At 48.2% G+C, this 19,710-nt stretch overlaps 1 protein-coding gene across 1 annotated transcript in view; it reads right to left on the bottom strand.

Annotated features, from left to right (window-relative positions):
* Nucleotides 1-13,506, bottom strand: part of KCNIP4 (potassium voltage-gated channel interacting protein 4) — a 538,048-nt gene extending 524,542 nt beyond the window's left edge. Inside the window, exon 1 of the mRNA XM_060246240.1 lies at nt 13,279-13,506. Coding sequence (XP_060102223.1) covers nt 13,279-13,366 — 88 coding nt within the window. The 5' untranslated portion in view covers nt 13,367-13,506. The remainder of the gene's footprint in view (nt 1-13,278) is intronic.
* Between the last annotated feature and the right edge of the window lie 6,204 nt (nt 13,507-19,710).

The following is a 19,710-nucleotide window of genomic DNA, read 5'->3' as shown; positions in this document are numbered from 1 at the left end:
ACCGACAAAGACTGCGGTGTAATATCAGCGCATAATGATTTTTGAATCACGCTTCCGCCAAATGCTGGGTGAAGCCAGTAGGGTTTTAAATGGGGTTCTGTTTCCCCCCCACTATTTTATTCATATAGATCTAGGTAAATACTTTTCTGCAAGTCCGAGCTCAGCATGAGGAGATCCAGTTTGGTGTAGTGGTTAAGTGTTCAGACTCTTATCTGGGAGAACCGGGTTTGATTCCCCACTCCTCCACTTGCACCTGCTAGCATGGCCTCGGGTCAGCCATAGCTCTCGTAGGAGTTGTCCTTGAAAGGGCAGCTGCTGTGAGAGCCCTCTCAGCCCCACCCACCTCACAGGGTGTCTGTTGTGGGGGAGGAAGGTAAAGGCGCTTGTGAGCTGCTCTGAGACTCTGAGATTCGGAGTGGAGGGTGGGATATAAATCCAATATCTCTTTTGGCAGGGACTGCCACTAAATGAGACTACCATAGAGAGCCAGTTTGGTGTAGTGGTTAAGTAGGCGGACTCTTATCTGGGAGAACCGGGTTTACATATGAGCATATGAAGCTGCCTTATACTGAATCAGACCCTTGGTCCATCAAAGTATTGTCTATTCAGACTAGCAGCGGCTCTCCAGGGTCTCAAGCTGAGGTTTTTCACACCTTTTTGCCTGAACCCTTTTTTGGAGATGCCGGGGATTGAACCTGGGACCTTCTGCTTACCAAGCAGATGCTCTACCACTGAGCCACCGTCCCTCCCCACTCCTCCACTTGCACCTGCTAGCATGGCCTTGGGTCAGCCATAGCTCTGGCAGAGGTTGTCCTTGAAAGGGCAGCTGCTGTGAGAGCCCTCTCCAGCCCCACCCACCGCACAGGGTGTCTGTTGTAGGGGAGGAAGGTAAAGGAGATTGTGAGCCGCTCTGAGACTCTTCGGAGTGGAGGGCGGGATATAAATCCAATATCTTCTTCTTCTACCATAGAGTTGCCAGATCCTCCTTGTTACCAGAGGGAGATGTTGGTTAGCTCCACCAGATCCCGGCTGGGAGAATCCTAGAGATTTGGGGTTAGAGCCTGAGGTGTGGTGCAGCACCGAAGAGTCCGGCTTCCGAAGCATCCATTTTCTCCAGGGCAGGGGTGGAATTTGAGCAGGAGCTCCTTCGCATATTAGGCCACACATCCCTGATGCAGCCGATCCTCCAAGAGCTTACAAGGCTCTTTTTTGTTAGAGGATCGGCTACATCAGGGGTGTGTGGCCTAATATGCAAAGGAGCTCCTGTTCGAATCCCACCCTGGCTCCAGATTGCTGTAATCTGGAGATTCCAGGGGCTCCCCAGATCCCACATGGAGGACAGCATTCCTAGATTACCACAGACAAGGCCTCTCTCTGCTCGCCGGTTGACTTTCTCTGCTCTAATGGGGGGACACCAGAACAGCTTGGTGTGACTTTAGGAGGAAGAGGTATCTTAAGAGAGCAATGAGGTGAAGGGTTGCCAAGTCCGACTCAAGAAACATCTGGGGACTTTGGGGGTGGAGCCAGGAGCAAGGGGATGATAAGCATGATTGAACTCCAAAAGGAATTCTGGCCATCACATTTAAAGGGACCATGCTTCTTTTCAATGCCTCCCTTCCATAGGAAACAATAGAGGATACCGGCACCTTCTTTGGGAGCTCATAAAATTGGACCCCCTGGTCCAATCTTTTTTTAAACTTCAGGGGTGTTTTGAGGAGAGGCACCAGATGCTACGCCCGTTTGGTGTAGTGGTTATGTATGCGGACTCTTATCTGGGAGAACCGGGTTTGATTCCCCACTCCTCCACTTGTACCTGCTGGAGTGGCCTTGGGTCAGCCATAGCTCTGGCAGAGGTTGTCCTTGAAAGGGCAGCTGCTGTGAGAGTCCTCTCAGCCCCACCCACCTCACAGGGTGTTTGTTGTGGGGGAGGAAGGGAAAGGAGATCGTGAGCCGCTCTGAGACTCTTCGGAGTGGAGGGCGGGATATAAATCCAATATCTTCATCTACCTCACAGGGTGTCTGTTGTGGGGGAGGGGAAGGAGATCGTGAGCCGCTCTGAGACTCTTCGGAGTGGAGGGCGGGATATAAATCCAATATCTTCATCTACCTCACAGGGTGTCTGTTGTGGGGGAGGAAGGTAAAGGAGATTGTGAATCGCTCTGAGACTCTTCGGAGTGGAGGGCGGGATATAAATCCAATATCTTCATCTACCTCACAGGGTGTCTGTTGTAGGGGAGGAAGGTAAAGGAGATTGTGAATCGCTCTGAGACTCTTCAGAGTGGAGGGCGGGATATAAATCCAATATCCTCATCTACCTCACAGGGTGTCTGTTGTAGGGGGGGGGAGGTAAAGGAGATTGTGAGCCGCTCTGAGACTCTTCGGAGTGGAGGGCGGGATATAAATCCAATATCTTCATCTACCTCACAGGGTGTCTGTTGTGGGGGAGGAAGGTAAAGGAGATTGTGAGCCGCTCTGAGACTCTTCGGAGTGGAGGGCGAGATATAAATCCAATATCTTCTTCATCTTCTTCTAAATGTGGTGCATCTACCTCAAAAAAACAGCCCCTCTGGAGCCCCAGACACCCACAGATCAATTCTCCATTATACCCTACGGGAATCGATCTCTATAGGGTATAACGGAGTGCTCAGCAGCAATTTCTCTCCCCCCCCCCCGCTGCTTTCTGATGACCCTGAAGTGGGGAGAGGGCCTCCAAACTGGGGGACCCCCTGCCCCCAACTGGGGATTGGCAACCCTAAACGAAGAAGATATTTGGGAAATACGATCTGTATCACACTGCAGTCAGCGGAGTCGCTGCCAGAGGGGGGAAAAAATCACTAATTCGTAAATCATTACGAACAATTCATCCAACGCAGGCAATATTCCTCACGCTGTCAGCCGCTCACCTCTGCTATTACCAAATTTTATATGACTATTTTTACCTTTTGCTTGTCTGAGAAGCAGCTGCCTTGATAAATATGCATTCAGGCACATCAGCTGTTGCTGACGGACATCATTTGCGGGGGGCGGGGCGGGGGGGAGATTTCAATCACATAAAGAAGAATGTTTTCTTTTTATATCTACCTGTATCACTGTAATAAAAAAAATAGGAGATTATTTCTTTTCTTTTATTCATGCTCCCAAGGTAAAATTCAAGGGGAAAAAAACCCAGAACAATTAAATAAAAAACCCCCTAAATATTTAGTCCCTTTATTCTGTTGTATATAAAACTGCATGTTAAGGAAAAAAAGATCTGCAAAAGAACATGAGCTAAAGGTCATGCCAAACTTTTTAATTTATGTAAAAGGATATAATGGTATTCCCGCAGGCCTCAGATTCAGCAGGAGCTCACAGGTGCACAGCTCCTGAACCTTTCTGAGGGTTCCCCCTCTTCCTCCCCACTTACCTTGTCCATTGAACAGTAGGTGCAGCTGGATTAGGAGAGCGGGCAGCCAGCCAGCCACCAGGGGCTTTGCCACGCCCCCAGCAGCCCTCATTAACCCCTGGAGAAGCCCACGTCACTCTTTACATATGAACATATGAAGCTGCCTTCTACTGAATCAGACCCTCGGTCCATCAAAGTCAGTATTGTCTTCTCAGACCGGCAGTGGCTCTCCAGGGTCTCAAGCTGAGGTTTTCCACACCTATTTGCCTGGACCCTTTTTTGGAGATGCCGGGAATTGAACCTGGGACCTTCTGCTTCCCAAGCAGATGCTGTACCACTGAGCCACCGTCTCTCCCCTTTCTCCACTTCTTATGTGATTTTGGGTGGTGGGTGGCTTGCTGGCCTTTTGCCTGGAGGGGGGACAGCCCAGGTGAGCCCCAGGCGAGCGAGGCCTGCTTGGGCTCCCTAGATCTCTAGCCAGCCCAAGCAGGCCTTGCTCGCCTGGGGCTCTCCTTTCTTGCATCGGGTTGCTTTTGGCTGGGGGGGAGCATATGTAAATGAGTTATGCTGATGAGCTCTGCCACCTATTTTGCTACAAAAACGACCCCTGGGTATCCCTGTTTGTTATAGTAAAAGAGAGCGAGAGTGAGCTGTGATTCACGAAATTTCCTACCCTGCCACGATTTTTGTTAGTCTTGAAGGTGCGACTAGATTCTTGCTCTTTTCTGCTGCTACAGATAGACTAACATGGCAACATATCTTGAGCTATGCCCGTTTGTTCATTGTCATTTAAAAAAACATGAAACCGGTGGCGAGAATGGGAGTTTCAGGGGAACGGAGTAAGGAAAATGACACCCACGTGGAAAGGGCTAGGAAAGATCTAAGCCAGTTTGGGGGCTGAATCAGGCCCCAGAGGTCTCCTATCAGGCCCCCGAGCAACTGACTGTCATCTGCTTCCTTCTGCCTATATCCCCTATACCTTGCTTCCTTCTGCATCACAGCTTGCTTTGCAAGGCTTGCTCAATCGCACAGGAGCTACAGAGCAAAACCTCTCTCTTCTCCATTGGCTGAGGCTCTTCCTTTGGGGAGGAAGGGGGGAGGGAGAGCTTGCTTTGCCAGGTTCTCTCAATCACACACCAGAGCTACTGAGCCAAGCCTCTCTTATTTCTATTGGCTAAGGCTCCCCCACCCAAGTCCCCTGGGGAAGGAAGGAAAGAGTTAGAGCTTCCTTTGCCCAGTTCCCTGGATCCCATGGGAGAAATACAAAGAAAACATCTTTAAGACCAATGAGTGCTAGCATTTTAAGTATGTTGTAAGTTTTTTTAAAAATATATTTGTGTTTGTGTTCATTATAAAATGTATATCTCTGCTACCTAATCTTAAACAGGTACACACATGGCCCGGCCCAAAATGGCTTGGCCCAACCCGACATGGCCCAGCCCAACAAGGTCTCATTTATGTCAGATCCGGCCCTCATAACAAATGAGTTTGACACCCCTGATCTAAGCTTTCCAGTCCACACAACAACCGCTGAGGCTCTAATGCAACCTTTCCAAATACAACACTAAAAAGCGGGGTTGTTTTTTTTGTAGCAGGAGCTCCTTTGCATATTAGGCCACACACCCCTGATGCAGCCAATCCTTCAAGAGCTTACAGCAGGGGTGCCGAATTCATTTATTATGAGGGCTGGATTTGACATAAATGAGACCTTGTCAGGCCGGGCCATGTGTGTTATAAAATGTAATGCCAGGTAGCAGAGACAGAAACTTTATCAAGGACACAGACAAACACAATTAAATATATTTTTTAAAAAACTTTAAACATCCTTAAACATTAGCACTCGTTGGTCTTAAAGGTGCTTTCTTTGTATCTCTCTCATGCGATCCGAGGGAACTGGGCAAAGGACGATCTGGCTCTTTCCTTCCTTCGCCAGGGGACCAGGAGAGAGAGGAGCCTCAGCCAATAGAAGAAAGAGAGGCTTTGCTCTGTACCTCCTGCGCAATTGAGCAAGCCTGGCACAGCAGGCCGTGATGCAGAATGAAACGAAAGAGAGGGAGAAGGAAGCAGAGGACAGCCAGTTGCTCGGGGGCCTGATTCGGCCCCCGGGCTGCATGTTTGACACCCCTGGCTTACAGGGCTCTTCATGCAGAGCCCACTGTAAGCTCCAGGAGGATTGGCTACATCAGGATTGTGTCCTAATATGCAAAGGAGTTCCTGCTACAAAAAAAGGCCCTGCTAAAAAGGAATACAGTGTGTACAATCAGAAAGGGGGGAAAACCCAAAAAGTACCATACTGTATGACTACAATGGAGAGCCAGTTTGATGCAGTGGTTAAGTGCGCGGACTCTTATCTGGGAGAACTGGGTTTGATTTCCCACTCCTCCACGTGCACCTGCTGGCATGGCCTTGGGTCACCCATAGCTCTGGCAGAGGTTGTCCTTGAAAGGATAACAGGGTGTCTGTTGTGGGGGAGGAAGGTAAAGGAGACTGTGAGCTGCTCTGAGACTCTTCGGAGTGGAGGGCGGGATATAAATCCAATATCATCATCATCTTCTTCAATGGACACAATACATCAGCTAGTGAGAAAATCTTTAGGACAGTATTGCAAAATGAGGAGAAAATGATTATTGGAATGGAACGGAATGGAAAAATGATTACTGGAGTGGAGCTCCTAAGTACTAAATATATATTCAAAAAGAGTCTCTCAGGAAACACATAATGTGTAATAAATAACAAGTGCTAAACGTATCACTGCAGAAAATCCATCATAAATGTATCAAAAGGACAGGCAGAAAGGGCAGGCATCTGATATACTTTCCTGTTTCAAAATAGATCAGAATGCAGAGTAGAAGACCATCCAATGAGTTCTCAAGCGGCAAATTTCCTAACTGATTAAAACACATAGTACTCATAAAATATCACATGCAAACTTGTGAGAACATCATAGAAGCAGGGGTGGCCAAACTTGCTTAACATAAGAGCCACATAGAATAAGTGTCAGATGTTTGAGAGTCACAAGAGATGAACATCAGTTGTTTGAGTCACAAGAAAGGAAGGAGGGGAGGGGAGGGGAGGAAAGAAGGAAGGAAAGAAGGAAGGAAAATAGAAGGTGGGGAGGGTTGAAAGAAAACAACTTTAACTTTAAATGCATTCTCCAAGCCACTTGGCTTTACTTGAAGAAGTGATTTGAAGGGAGAAATGCCTTCTCCAAGCCAGCCAACAGGGCAGTGGGGGATTCAAGAGCCACACAATGGGCGTTTTCACACTGACCTAACTCCGGAGCGACGTCCCTCTTCACCGCAAACGCTGTGCGGTGAAGAGGGACGTCGCTCCGGAGTTAGGTCAGTGCGAAAACGCCCAATATCTGTGAAAGAGCCACATGTGGCTCCCGAGCCACTATTTGCCACCCCTGTAGCAAACTGGAGAGCCAGTTTGGTGTAGTGGTTAAGTGTGCGGACTCTTATCTGGGAGAACCAGGTTTGATTCCCCACTCCTCCACTTGCACCTGCTAGCATGGTCTTGGGTCAGCCATAACTCTGGCAGAGGTTGTCCTTGAAAGGGCAGCTGCTGTGAGAGTTGTCTCAGCCCCACCCACCTCACAGGGTGTCTGTTGTGGGGGGTGGGAGGATGGGAAAGGAGATTGTGAGCCGCTCTGAGACTCTTTGGAGTGGAGGGCGGGATATAAATCCAATATCATCATCATCATAGTTAACCAGTGTTTGGAAACAACATAATAAATGGTGAAAAGACAGTAGGTGCACGAAAGCACCATAACGCTATTGTGTGTGTGTGTGTGTGTGTGTGTGTATGGGGACCTCTAACCTCCTATGAGCATCACAGCTGGGCCAAAAACTAGGCTTGAAAGTTACCTGGGATTTCCACTCCCCTGCAAAACCTTGAAGTTTCCCCCACGTATTTCTAACACAAAATTCTACTTGCTTGCCTCAACTTATGCAGGCCTTATTTCTTACTTTGTTTTCAGGATCTCATGGTATCTTTCGCCCACATCCTATCCCTAGGCCTCCCAGCCTGTCACACCATTTCTGGGATTCGAAACTTCTTCCTCCACACCCCCACAAAATTCTTCTTCCTCCGCAAGCCGTCTCCACAGCGAGAAGGGGAACGAGCAGGATTCTGGAGCTGCTAGATATAGATTCTCTAAATCTAAATCAATGATGATATGGGCTCTTATTAAAACGTGCCCGAAATATGCTGATTCCATTTATGACGTTTACCGACCACATGCAGACGGCGAATAACGGCTAGGATCCAGGCAAAATTAAGCATTCCCATTGATTCCGACGAGAGAATTACGCCATCTCTCCAACTGCAGGCACTAAACTTGGGGTAGGTTGTACCCCAAAGGAGTTTTCAGCACAAAGCTAAAAAGTATCCACTACAAAGTGCGCTCAGAATTTTAAAAACCATCAAAGGCACATTTCACACTCCTCTCAAGTTACCCTGAAAATTTATTATTTAAAAATGGCGCTTTTTTTGTAGCAGGAACTCCTCTGCATATTAGGCCACAAACCTCCAAGAGCTTACAGTAGGCCCTGTATGAAGAGCCCTGCAAGCTCTTGGAGGATTGTCTACATCAAGGGGGTGTAGCCTAATATGCAAAAGAGTTCCTGATCAAAAACTAAAGCAGAATTTACATGAGAACTAATTTATACCCAGGGCTGGAATTCTAGCAGGAGCTTCTTTCCATATTAGGCCACACACCCCTGATGTAGCCAGTCCTCCAAGAGCGTACAAAAAAGAGTCATGTAAGCCCTTGGAGGATTGGCTACATCCGGGAGGCCTAATATGCAAAGGAGCTCCTGCTAGAATTCCATCCCTGTTTATACCCATAAGTATTTAGAGAGGCAATGGTGTGTAACATGTAGCATTGGCAGCCTCCAAGTCCCAGCGGGGAATCCCCCAGTTTCAGGGGCTCCTCTCTGCCCTGGACCAGCTGACTGGCAGGGAAACCCCTCCACTAAACAGCAACGTCATGTGGGGGGGTTGCTCTTTTTGGGGGGCAAACTATGGTTTAAGCCCAATTTAGCCATAGAGCTTGCCCAAAAATCAGAGTGCCCCACGTGCAACATCTCCGCCCATCCCCGTAAAGCCCCCCAAATCCCCCTTAGCTAGGAACCCATGCTAAGGCATGTGGAAATTAGAATCATTGAGCTTATGCGTATGTGAGCAGTTGCCTTAGCACGGGTTCTTAGCTAAGTTATTGCGGCCAGCGGAAGTGGCAAATGAAACACGAACTAAACCTAGGTATCGTGTAGCTGCACCAGTTGAACAGAGGACTGCTGCCTCAAGAAATTTATCAGGCTTCCATTTGGTACTACCTGCATCTGAAAACACAAGATTGCACAGCAGGAGTTGGTACCCCCTTTTTTTGCAGCATCCAGGATCAGACTGTTACTTTAAATTTTGTTGTATGGACATTAGAATCATAGAATCATAGAGCTGGAAGGGAGCTCCGAGGTCATCTAGCCTTTACCCCCTGCACAATGCAGGAAACCCACGCATACCTACCCCAAATTCACAGGATCTTCATCGCTGTCAGATGGCCATCTAGCCTCTGTTTAAAAACCTCCAAGGAAGGAGAGCCCACCACCTCCAGAGGAAGCCTGTTCCACTGAGGAATCGCTCTAACAATCAGGAAGTTCTTCCTAATATTGAGTCGGAAACTCTTCTGATTTAATTTCAACCCATTGGTTCTGGTCCTACCTTCTGGGGCCACAGAAAACAATTCCACACCATCCTCTAGATCAGGGGTGGCCAACGGTAGCTCTCCAGATGTTTTTTTGCCTACAACTCCCATCAGCCCCAGTCATTGGCCATGCTCGCTGGAGCTGATGGGAGTTGTAGGCAAAAACATCTGGAGAGCTACCGTTGGCCACCCCTGCTCTAGATGACAGCCCTTCAAGTACTTGAAGATGGTGATCATATCACCTCTCAGCCGCCTCCTCTCCAGGCTAAACATCCCCAGCTCCTTCAACCTTTCCTCATAGGACTTGGTCTCCAGACCCTTCACCATCTTCGTCGCCCTCCTCTACACCCGTTCCAGCTTGTCTGTATCCTTTTTAAAATGTGGTGCCCCAAACTAAACACAATTCTCCAGGTGAGGTCTTACCAGAGCAGAGCAAAGCAATACCATCACATCACGTGATCTGGACACTACTGAATCCGAATTAAGTGTTCTAAATTGTATATTTTGAGAAAGTCTTTAAAATATAAGAGAGTATGAATTTGTTCAGCGTAATTTTTTGAAATGCCTTACACACAGTGGTCATTGCAGTTTTCAGTTATTTGTACACTGTGGTCTCCGGTTGTGTTTAACTTCCAAGCTGGGAACTGGCAACCCTAGCTGAGGCGGTGGAGGGGAGACAGTGGCAAGCAGGGGCTTGGTTGAAACCACTCTGTAGAAGAACGAAAATTCAGTTCCCACTTGCAGTCAACGCACCGGCACGAGTCTGCCAAAATTAAAAGCTTCTGAGGCCTCGCTGGTTTCAAGGCGAAAGTCGAGCAATGAGACTTTAAAATAGGTTTCACTCAGGCTGAACTGTGCCTGTCGCAATGCCAGCGTCTATTTATTTATTGACTATATTTAGTATACCCTGCCTATCTTCCAAATTTGGGACCCAAAGCAGTTTAAAATCGTTCTCCTCGCCTCCATTTTGTGCCTGCGACAACCCTGTGAGGTAGATTAGGCTGAGAGTGGGCGGCTGGCCCGAGGTCACTCAGCGAGCGCCGATAGCAGAGTGGAGCTTTGAACCGAGGTCACTGAGCTCTGAGCCCACCTGGTGAACTGCTACGTCATGCAGCCTAAAGAAAGCTGCAGAGAACTGACATGTATCCCCTGGCAACCGTTCGCTCTAAATCCCACCTCACCTCACCCAAACATCCGTGGAAAGCAACCCCCCGACTCTATGGGTCCATTTTGTCCCCCTACTTTTTAGCAGCCCTGGACTTAAATATGGAAACGGAGCTCTCCATATCTGAGATGGAGCTCTGAGGAGATCAACTAGAGTTTCCAATCCCCAGGTGGGGGCAGGGGATCCCCTGGTTTGGAGGCCCTCCCTCTGCTTCAGGGTCATCAGAAAGTGGGGGTGGGGGGGAGGGATATGTCTGCCGGGCACTCCATTATTCCCTATGGAGACCGATTCCCGTAAGGTATAATGGAGAATTGATCTGTGGGTATCTGGGGCTGGTGGAGGCAGCCGTTTTTTGAGGTAAAGGCACCACATTTTCAGCATAGCATCTGGCTCCTCTCCTCAAAATACCCTCCTAGTTTCAAAAAGATTGGGCTAGGGGGTCCAATTCTATGAGCGCCAAAAGAAGGTGCCCTTTTCTGTCATTGTTTTCAATGAAGGGAAGGCATTTAAAAGGTGTGCAGTCCCTTTAAATGTGATGGCCAGAACTCCCTTTGGAGTTCAATTGTGCTTGTCACAACCTTGCTCCTGGCTCCACCCCCAATGTCTCCTGGCTCCACCTCCAGAGTCCCCAGATATTTCTTGAATTGGACTTGGCAGCCCTAAGATCAACCAGGCCAGTCCTTCTTGGCCACCAGCAGGAGATGGGAAGTAGGGATGCCAGATCCAGGTCAGGAAACTCCTGGAGATTTGGGAATGGAGCCTGGGGAGGACAAGGACCTCCATGGGGTGCAATCCAATAGAGTCCACCCTCCAAAAGAACCATTTTCTCCAGGGGAACTGATCTGTCATCCCTAGAAGTTCCAGCGAATGGGACATCAGCCAGGACAGACAAAGCCAAACTGACTATCCCCCTGGCAGTGCAGCTATTGCAGACTACATAGACCAGTGGCCAGTTTGGACTCTTATTGAGCGTGTGGACTCTTATCTGGGAGAACCGGGTTTGATTCTCTACTCCTCCACTTGCATCTGCTGGAGTGGCCTTGGGTCAGCCATAGCTTTGGCAGAGCTGTCCTTGAAAGGGCAGCTTCTGTGAAAGCTCTCTCAGCCCCACCCACTTCACAGGGTGTCTGTCGTGGGGGAAGAAGATAAAGGCGGTTGTAAACTGGTCTGAGTCTCTGATTCGGAGAGAAGGGTGGGGTATAAATCTGCAATTCTTCTTCTTCTTGTCTGGGAGAACTGGGTTTGATTCCCCATCTCTCCACATGCAGCTGCTGGGATGGCCTTGGGTCAGCCATAGCTCTCCCAGAGCTGTCCTTGAAAGGGCAGCTGCTGTAAGAGCTCTCTCAGCCCCACCCACCTCCCAGGGTGTCTGTTGTGGGGGGGGGGGGTAAAGGAGACTGTGACCACTCTGAGACTCTGATTCTACATTCTTCTTCTTCTTCTTCTTCTCGGATGGGTGCAGGCCCACAAATTCATCAGTGAAGTTCTGGACGGCTTACCCCAAGGGGAAGTTGTCTCCAGTCCTCAAGTCCCCAGTTCTCCCCAGTGGCTCTGACAAGTAAACGTTCATTGTAACCCAAAGTCAGGAGATGAAACACCCATCAACAGAAGAACTCACATAGCAAACTGCATTCCTTCAAAAGGATGTCCGCTTTACAACTGTGGGAAATGAAGGCACACTTATCCTGAAAAGATACCATTGTACGAAATTCTGCTGGACTGCAGCAAAGTCTAGTACAATTACAGGTCAACGATCCCTACAACTCACACCTGCGGCATAGGAATGACTGTTCATCAAATAGTCGTGCTATTGATACTAAGAAGCCTTTTGATCTGCTATTGAAAAATTGGAGTTATTCACTTACACACTGAACTTTAAGACTGCCCTCCCCTGTATGTACAAGGCTCGAGGTGGCAAACAACCATAAAACACATTAGTAAATCAATAAAAACTGTGCAGAAAAGTAAGTCGTAAGCAACATAGCTGATCTGAATTTGATCTTTTTACGCTTTTCCAAAACAGACCTTATTCTATAAACAATTACTCACTGATGTACAGACTCATTCTGGATCGACTCCCGGGTGTATCTTTCCTTAACACGTACGCATAGATATATAGGTATACATCTATATTCATTGCCTGCAATATTTTAACAGTGGCATTTGCAGAGGAAAATATTAAGGCAGCCCCAAAATAGCAATTTAGATTCTTAGAACATCCTGAAACATTCCAGAGCATTGCACAAACCAGTCTATTTATCTTTGTCACCTGAACTGGGCACACAAATGCTTCATCGCTTGCTTATCACAACGAGACATGTGCATTTGCCACAATCTTCTTTCGGTGGGCAGCTCACTTGCCCACTGATAGTCACTCTAGCTTTTTTTAAAAAATAAGAAAAAACTACCACTTCTTCCCCCTGCCCCCCACCCACCTACCTTAGGGCTCAATCATCAACACACACCCTTTCCAACTTACAAGCTTTCCCCTTCAGGGGGTTCAACTGTGTCAAAAGACACATTGCAGACATTTCATGGACTTTGAACGCTCGGAAAGCGAGGCTTTTCGAAACTCTGCCTGAGAATTTCAATGTCACCCTAGCATCCGACATCTGATTTATATTTCAAGACCAGCTCTGCTTGCCAACAATGATAACGCGAACATCTCTCATGCGTTAAGATCTGCCTTCCAAAAGCAGAGAAATGAAAAAAAGAGAGCAACGTTTCTCCAGGCGCTGCCCTCCAGAGAATGCACAAACACGCACGGGTATTTAACATTAGCATTTGGTTTCGGATGCAATTCGACTTTTATTTAAAGACCAGGTTTTCACTACAATCTCCCAAATCTGTCGCATACAGTTTGCAGCCGCCGATCCCAAAATGCGTCCCTTAAATCCCTGGTTTTTTGTCTCTGCAAAGAAAACGAACGCCAGACAGAGCAATTAAAGCCAGAGTCGCAAGTGAAGACGTTGAGCCCGTGGCTACCCCACACACCTGGACTGTAAAGATAAGAACATGCATTACCTGAATGGATGGAGCCCGTGATCCACCGGAGAAGGTACTGTGCAAATTTCAGTAGTTCCCGTTTACAGCGTTTCCGACATCCACTCATCTTAATTCGCAGCACAGTCGGGTATTGCTCCGAGCAGAGCTGAAACACTCCCCCCCCCCCTTTCGGGTAATAAAAGCAAATAGTTTTTGACAGGGAACTTCTGTCCCAGTTTCGATCAATCTGCCTGCGCTCTGTTCTTTCTCTCTTTCTACAAGCTGTCTCCTTAGAGCCGGAGAAAACTCCTTCGTGTTTCTGTGAAAAAGAAGATGCCTTTTGAGGGCTGGAGGGGGGGTGGGAAGAAAACCAACCAGGACGGCAGGTGGGTGCTGCTTGGTGGCACACGAGTCCTCCTAGAACCACCTGGTTGAGCCGTCTGCCCGGAAACCACTTGTCATCTAGCTGGATCCTGGAGATCCAAGACACGCTTTTCTCTAGCAGTCCCCGGAGCTGATCTTGCTGCAACCTCCACGACCGTTCAGCCAGAGGCGGGGCCTGCAAGTCCAACTCTACACACAGTCCCCATCAATGAATCAGCTTGTAAGCAGGTAGGGGAGAGACAGAGAGATGGCCGGACACTCTGTCTCGCTTCTGGTTCGCGAGGGAGGGGAGGGGAGGGGGAGAAATGAACCTGCTAAAGAGCCAGGGACCTGCTTCTGGGAAAAGAATAACTGTGGAAAGATGAGCAAGCGCAAGGGGGAAAAAAATATTAAGAGCTGTGCTGTTCAAGGTCAGGCTATCCGTTAAGAGGATGCACGACACTCGGAAGTGAAAAGTCCACCTGTTGAAAATAAAAAAGCAACCCAGGCAAAAGGCAGTCTTGTCCTCTTAGCTGCACAGCGATGCTGAAAACAGGCAAAAATCCTTCCGGGGGTGTCAGTGTGCAGGGCCCAAATCATGCAGCCCCCCCCCCAAAAGGAGTGAAAAGTTCGAATGGAGACCAAAGGGACGAATATTCAGAGTGCAGGGGGATGGCTGCAGAGAGTGGGGGGGAGCACAGAGATATCTTCACGAAATCAGCGAGCATGGCTTTCTCCGTTGCAGGAAAAGGGGTGGCCCAGGTCATCGAATGTGCACATGCATACGCATGGCAGAATAGCCCTCTCCCCACAAACTTACTTCCATCGTTCACCTAACGCCAAACTTTATTGTCAAGATTGCGGTTCGGTTCCTAAGCCTGAACTAGGGTTGCCAACTCCAGGTAGAGAAGTTCCTGGAGATTTGGAGGGGTGGAGCCTGCAGGGGTGAAAAATTTGGGGAAGGGAGGGAGCTCAACAGGGTACCGTGCCAAATAATCCACCCTCCAAAGCGGCCATTTTCCCCAGGGGACTTGGCCCGTGCTGGATTAAACCCCGAGGAGGCCCCTAAAGGGGCAAAAGAACTTTCTCCCCAGGTTGTTGGCAACTCCATGCTAGATAAGCCACTAGTCTGACTCAATATAAGGCAGCGGTCCTCAACTCAGCACTGGCTTTTTGTCCCTCCTAACTTTGGCACCCTAGGCGATAGCCTAGATTTGTTAGTGGGTGAGCCAACTTTGCTAGGCAGTCAAAATATCGGGACCCCCTCACAAATTATCTCAGAGTCAAAGTGCCTGCCTCATAGCCCGCAGGTCCCACTGAAACCTGCAGGCCCCTTCTCAAAAACCCCTTTGACAAAACTGGGGGGGGGGGGGAGGAAAGCAGAGAGGCAAACTTGATGATGATGCCAGCAGCAGCTGCACCAGGCAAATTGGGCAAAGAGCAGCTGGCTGCACAAGAAGTCTGGGAGAGCTGCAAGCAGAGGGGAAAGCAGGGGGAAAGCTGGCCCGGGGCCCCTAAAGGTGTGGGGGCCGATAGGCCAGTGCCTACTTGGCCTATTTGTTAATCTGGCCCTGGACTCGACTCTACCAGCTGGAGATCGGTTGTAATTTCATGCCCTGGCTGTAAATTCAGGTCCCACATGGAGGTTGGCAATTCTGTAAGCCTCGCTTCCACTGGCATTCCCCTTCATCCGTTGTGCAGGTGCTCTCTCACTGAACCACGCTTTCCTGTGGGGCTTGGTCCTGTGGGAGCCATTTTCGCACAAACGGATGCATCCAGCAGCACTGGAAGGGGATGTAGAGGGAGGCCTCTGCAGCAGAAAAGGGGTGGGGGCAGCGTGAATGGAAGCCAGGCTTCAGTTTCAAGCAAAGTTGGCTCACCCACTAACAAATCTAGGCTATCACCTAGGGTGCCAAAGTTAGGAGGGACAAAAAGCCAGTGCTGAGTTGAGGACCGCTGCCTTATATTGAGTCAGACTAGTGGCTTATCTAGCACGGAGTTGCCAACAACCTGGAGAGAAAGTTCTTTTGCCCCTTTAACAGAGGTTAAATAGGATGACTTCTCGGTTTTCTATCTATCGAATGGGGGGATGCCAAATACTCCACTAGGGTTGCCATTTTTTCCTCCTAGGACAGGGGATCTCTCACCCCCCAACTTTGGTTCCCTATCACTGATCCAGCATCCGGTGGAAGACAAATAAACTTAACAACTGTTGTCAGTGTGACGGTGTCATGTCACTTCTGAGGGAAACCCGGAAGAGATGTTACGCCTCTTTAGGAACTGCCAGGAACTTGATGTTTTTCCATAGTTTTCTGGTGATCCCTAGAGTAGCATGACATCATTTCTAGTCCCCCCCCCCCCAAGTGTCATAATGTCACTGTGTCAAGGGCTTTTTTGTAGCAGGAAGTCCTTTGCATATTAGGCCACACCCTCCTGGTGTAGCTAATCCCACAAACTCCCAGCAGTTGCCAGCTGCTTACTGGCCACGCTATCCTTTGCCTAGGGCACCAAAAACACTTGGGCCAGCCCTGGATCCATGCCATGCAACATCCCCATTGGTACTCACTATTGATTTCTATGTATATGAAACTTTACAGAGAAGATTCCCCTCCCCGCTATGCCCTAAGAAGGCATCAGAAGGAGAGAACAGACAGAAAAACAGGATAGAAAGAGATGGGATTAATTACCTTGGCTTCATTGACTAGGAGCCCCGTGGCGCAGAGTGGTAAAGCTGCAGTACTGCAGTCCGAGCTCTCTGCTCACAACCTGAGTTCAATCTCGGCGGAAGTCGGGTTCAGGTAGCCAGCTCAAGGTTGACTCAGCCTTCCATCCTTCTGAGGTCGGTAAAATGAGTCCCCAGCTTGCTGGGGGGAAAGTGCCAATGACTGGGGAAGGCAATGGCAAACCACTCCGTAACAAAATGTCTGCCGTGAAAACGTCATGATGTGACATCACCCATGGGTCAGTAATTACACGGTGCTTAAAGAAGATATTGGATTTATATTGGATTTATATCCCACCCTATACTCTGAATCTCAGAGTCTCACAGCGGCCACAATCTCCTTTACCTTCCTCCCCCACAACAGACACCCTGTGAGGTAGGTGGGGCTCAGAGAGCTCTTACAGCAGCTGCTCTTTCAAGGACAACTCCTATGAAAGCTATGGCTGACCCAATTCCAGCAGGTGCAAGTGGAGGAGTGGAGAATCAAACCTGGTTGCACAGGTGACTACCTTTACCTTTACCTCATTGACACTGGGGATGAGGACTACAGGATTCTTGAAGATTCACCGACAAGTGCTGGGGTTTAAAGAGACAGGCAAGGCATTGATCAGGGTTCTAGGAGGGAGTGCCGGGCATGGAAAAATACAAGAGAGAAAAGGGCTGGGAGCAGAGAACAGGGTGAGGTGAAGAATTCCTTTATTTGCCCCTTTCCCTCCCTGTGCTATTTATTTATTTAATACCACATTTTCTCCCCAATGAAGATTCAGAGCAATTTACGACATTCTTCACAATTTCACTGTATCCTCACCACACCCACCTAAATCCGAGGTAGGTTTGGCTGAGCGATGGTGGCTGGTCAGCTTCTATGGCAGAGCGGGGATTCCAACCGAGGCATCCCCGATCCTCATCCAACACCCACATTCCTGCCCTCGAGTTAAAGTAAAGGCGCAAACACCGAGTCGCTATCAACCCATGGGGCAACATCACATCATGACATTTTCATGGCAGACTTTTTTGTTACGGGGTGGTTTGCCATCGCCTCCCGCCGTCATCTACGCTTTCCCCCCAGCAAGCTGGGTGCTCATTTTACCGACCTCGGAAGGATGGAAGGCTGAGTCAACCTGGAGCCGGCTACCTGAACCCAGCTTCCGGGATCGAACTCAGATCATGAGCAGAGCTCGGACTGCACTACTGCAGCTTTACCACTCTGTGCCACGGGGCTCTTCAACCTCAAGTTAGGTGCCCATTTTCACCACAATCACATACATCTCAAATACAGTGTAAAGTATTTCCTTATATTTTTGCACGCATTGTTCATACATTTTCATGTAGTTTGGCAGTCGGCTCAGCAATCATCTGTAACGGTTTTACGAGGTTATTCTTCTTTTATTTGTCAACAAGTGCTCCCTGTTATAGTCTATGCCAGGAGTGTTGAACTCATTTGTTATGAGGCCCGGATGTGACATAAATGAGACCTTGTTGGACCCAGCCATGTTGGGATGGGCTGAGCCGTGCTGGGCTGTGCCATTTGTGTACCTATTTAATATTAGGTAGCGGAGATATAAACTCGATCAAGGGCACAGACAAAAACAAGTATCTTTTTTAAAAAAAACTTAAAACATGTTTAAAACATTAGCATTTATTGGTTTTAAAGATGTTTTCTTTGTATTTCTCCCATGGGATCCAGACAACTGGGCAAAGGAAGCACTGGCTCTTTCCTTCCTTCCCCAGGAAGGAAAGGGAGGCTTGGCTCAGTAGCACTGCTGTGCAATTGAGAGAGTCTGGCAAAGCAAGCCTTTCCTCCCCCTTTCCTCCTAAGGGAGAAGCTTCAACCAATGATGAAAATAGAGGTTTTGCTCTACTGTGCAATTGAGAGAGCAAGCCTTGCAAAGCAAGCTGTTATACAGAAGGAAGCAAGATATAGGGAGAAGGAAGCAGATGACAGCCAGTTGCTCAGGGGCCTGATAAATGCTAATGTTTAAAACATTAGCATTTATTGGTTTTAAAGATGTTTTCTTTGTATTTCTCCCATGGGATCCAGAGAACTGGGCAAAGGAAGCTCTGGCTCTTTCCTTCCTTCCCCAGGGGACGGGGGAGGGGGAGGAACCCCAGCCAATAGAAGGGAGGCTTGGCTCAGTAGCTCTGCTGTGCAATTGAGAGAGTCTGGCAAAGCAAGCCTTTCCTCCCCCTTTCCTCCTAAGGGAGAAGCTTCAACCAATGGTGAAAATAGAGGTTTTGCTCTGTCGCTCCTGTGCAATTGAGCAAGCCTTGCAAAGCAAGCTGTTATACAGAAGGAAGCAAGATATAGGGAGAAGGAAGCAGATGACAGCCAGTTGCTCAGGGGCCTGATAGGAGCCCTCCGGGGGCCTCATTCGGCCCCTGAACTGCATGTTTGACACCCCTGGTCTATACTACTGTATAATGATGGTGACCGATTCTGTGAACGTTGTTAATATTATTCCCTATTTCTCTCTGTCTCTTTCACTCTTGATGGCTCAAAACTATGGACCCATCTTGGTTTGTAAGCCTTTGAACGTGTCCATGCAATAGTTACATCCTGGTCACTGGTCACGTGATTTTATCCTTAGTACCGTTCCAGGTGATTCTGCTACTAGTTTACCAGAGTTCTTTTTTTTTTTTTTAAAGACTTTTATACAGGATTTGCAAATACACCTGAATGTGCATTAATATGGATCCTGTTAAACATCGTAGACGGACCGTCACGGAAGTTAAAAATAAATCTGCACATCTATATTCATGCAACATATGCTCTCCAATTGACTGCAGAGAAGTAATAAACATGCATGCTAATACACAAAACTCTATGAAAGTGATGAGATAATAAATGTGAGTGTGTGTGTTTGCAAAAAGGACCGCTGAAAACTCGATTAGCTTTGTGGATAAAATTGCATCCAAAATGTGCTTTTTAATGCATATGTTCCCCTTGGCAAACACAGAAAGGTGTTAGTCATACCACCTCATGCATAATCTTAGCAGGACAGAAATGTCAATTTGAGGCTGAATCGCTACCTTTTGAGAAATTCAGCAGTATACAACTGAGGCTCATATGTTGTAGGCAGAAACAGGCCAAGTTATGAGGATACAAAGAGATGAGGCAAGGCCACACACAAAGCATTCCAGGCTAAGCACATAGGAGTCTAGGCCAGATACATGACAGACCAGGAAGCAAATCTGGGGAAATGTAAGGAAGATAATCTCATATCTGAACAGAAGAAGAAAAAAAAGATGATGATGATGATATTGGATTTATATCCCACCCTTCGCTCTGAATCTCAGTCCAAAGCGGTTCACGAAGTCCTTTATCTCTCCCCCCCCAATAAACACCCTTATGAGGTAGGTGGGGTGGAGAGAACTCTCACATAAAC

The sequence above is a fragment of the Heteronotia binoei genome, chromosome 9 (genome assembly GCF_032191835.1).
Source record: "Heteronotia binoei isolate CCM8104 ecotype False Entrance Well chromosome 9, APGP_CSIRO_Hbin_v1, whole genome shotgun sequence".
In the NCBI taxonomy this organism is placed as follows: domain Eukaryota; kingdom Metazoa; phylum Chordata; class Lepidosauria; order Squamata; family Gekkonidae; genus Heteronotia; species Heteronotia binoei.
Note: the sequence above shows the minus strand (reverse complement) of the source record. Positions and strands in the feature narration are given on the sequence as shown.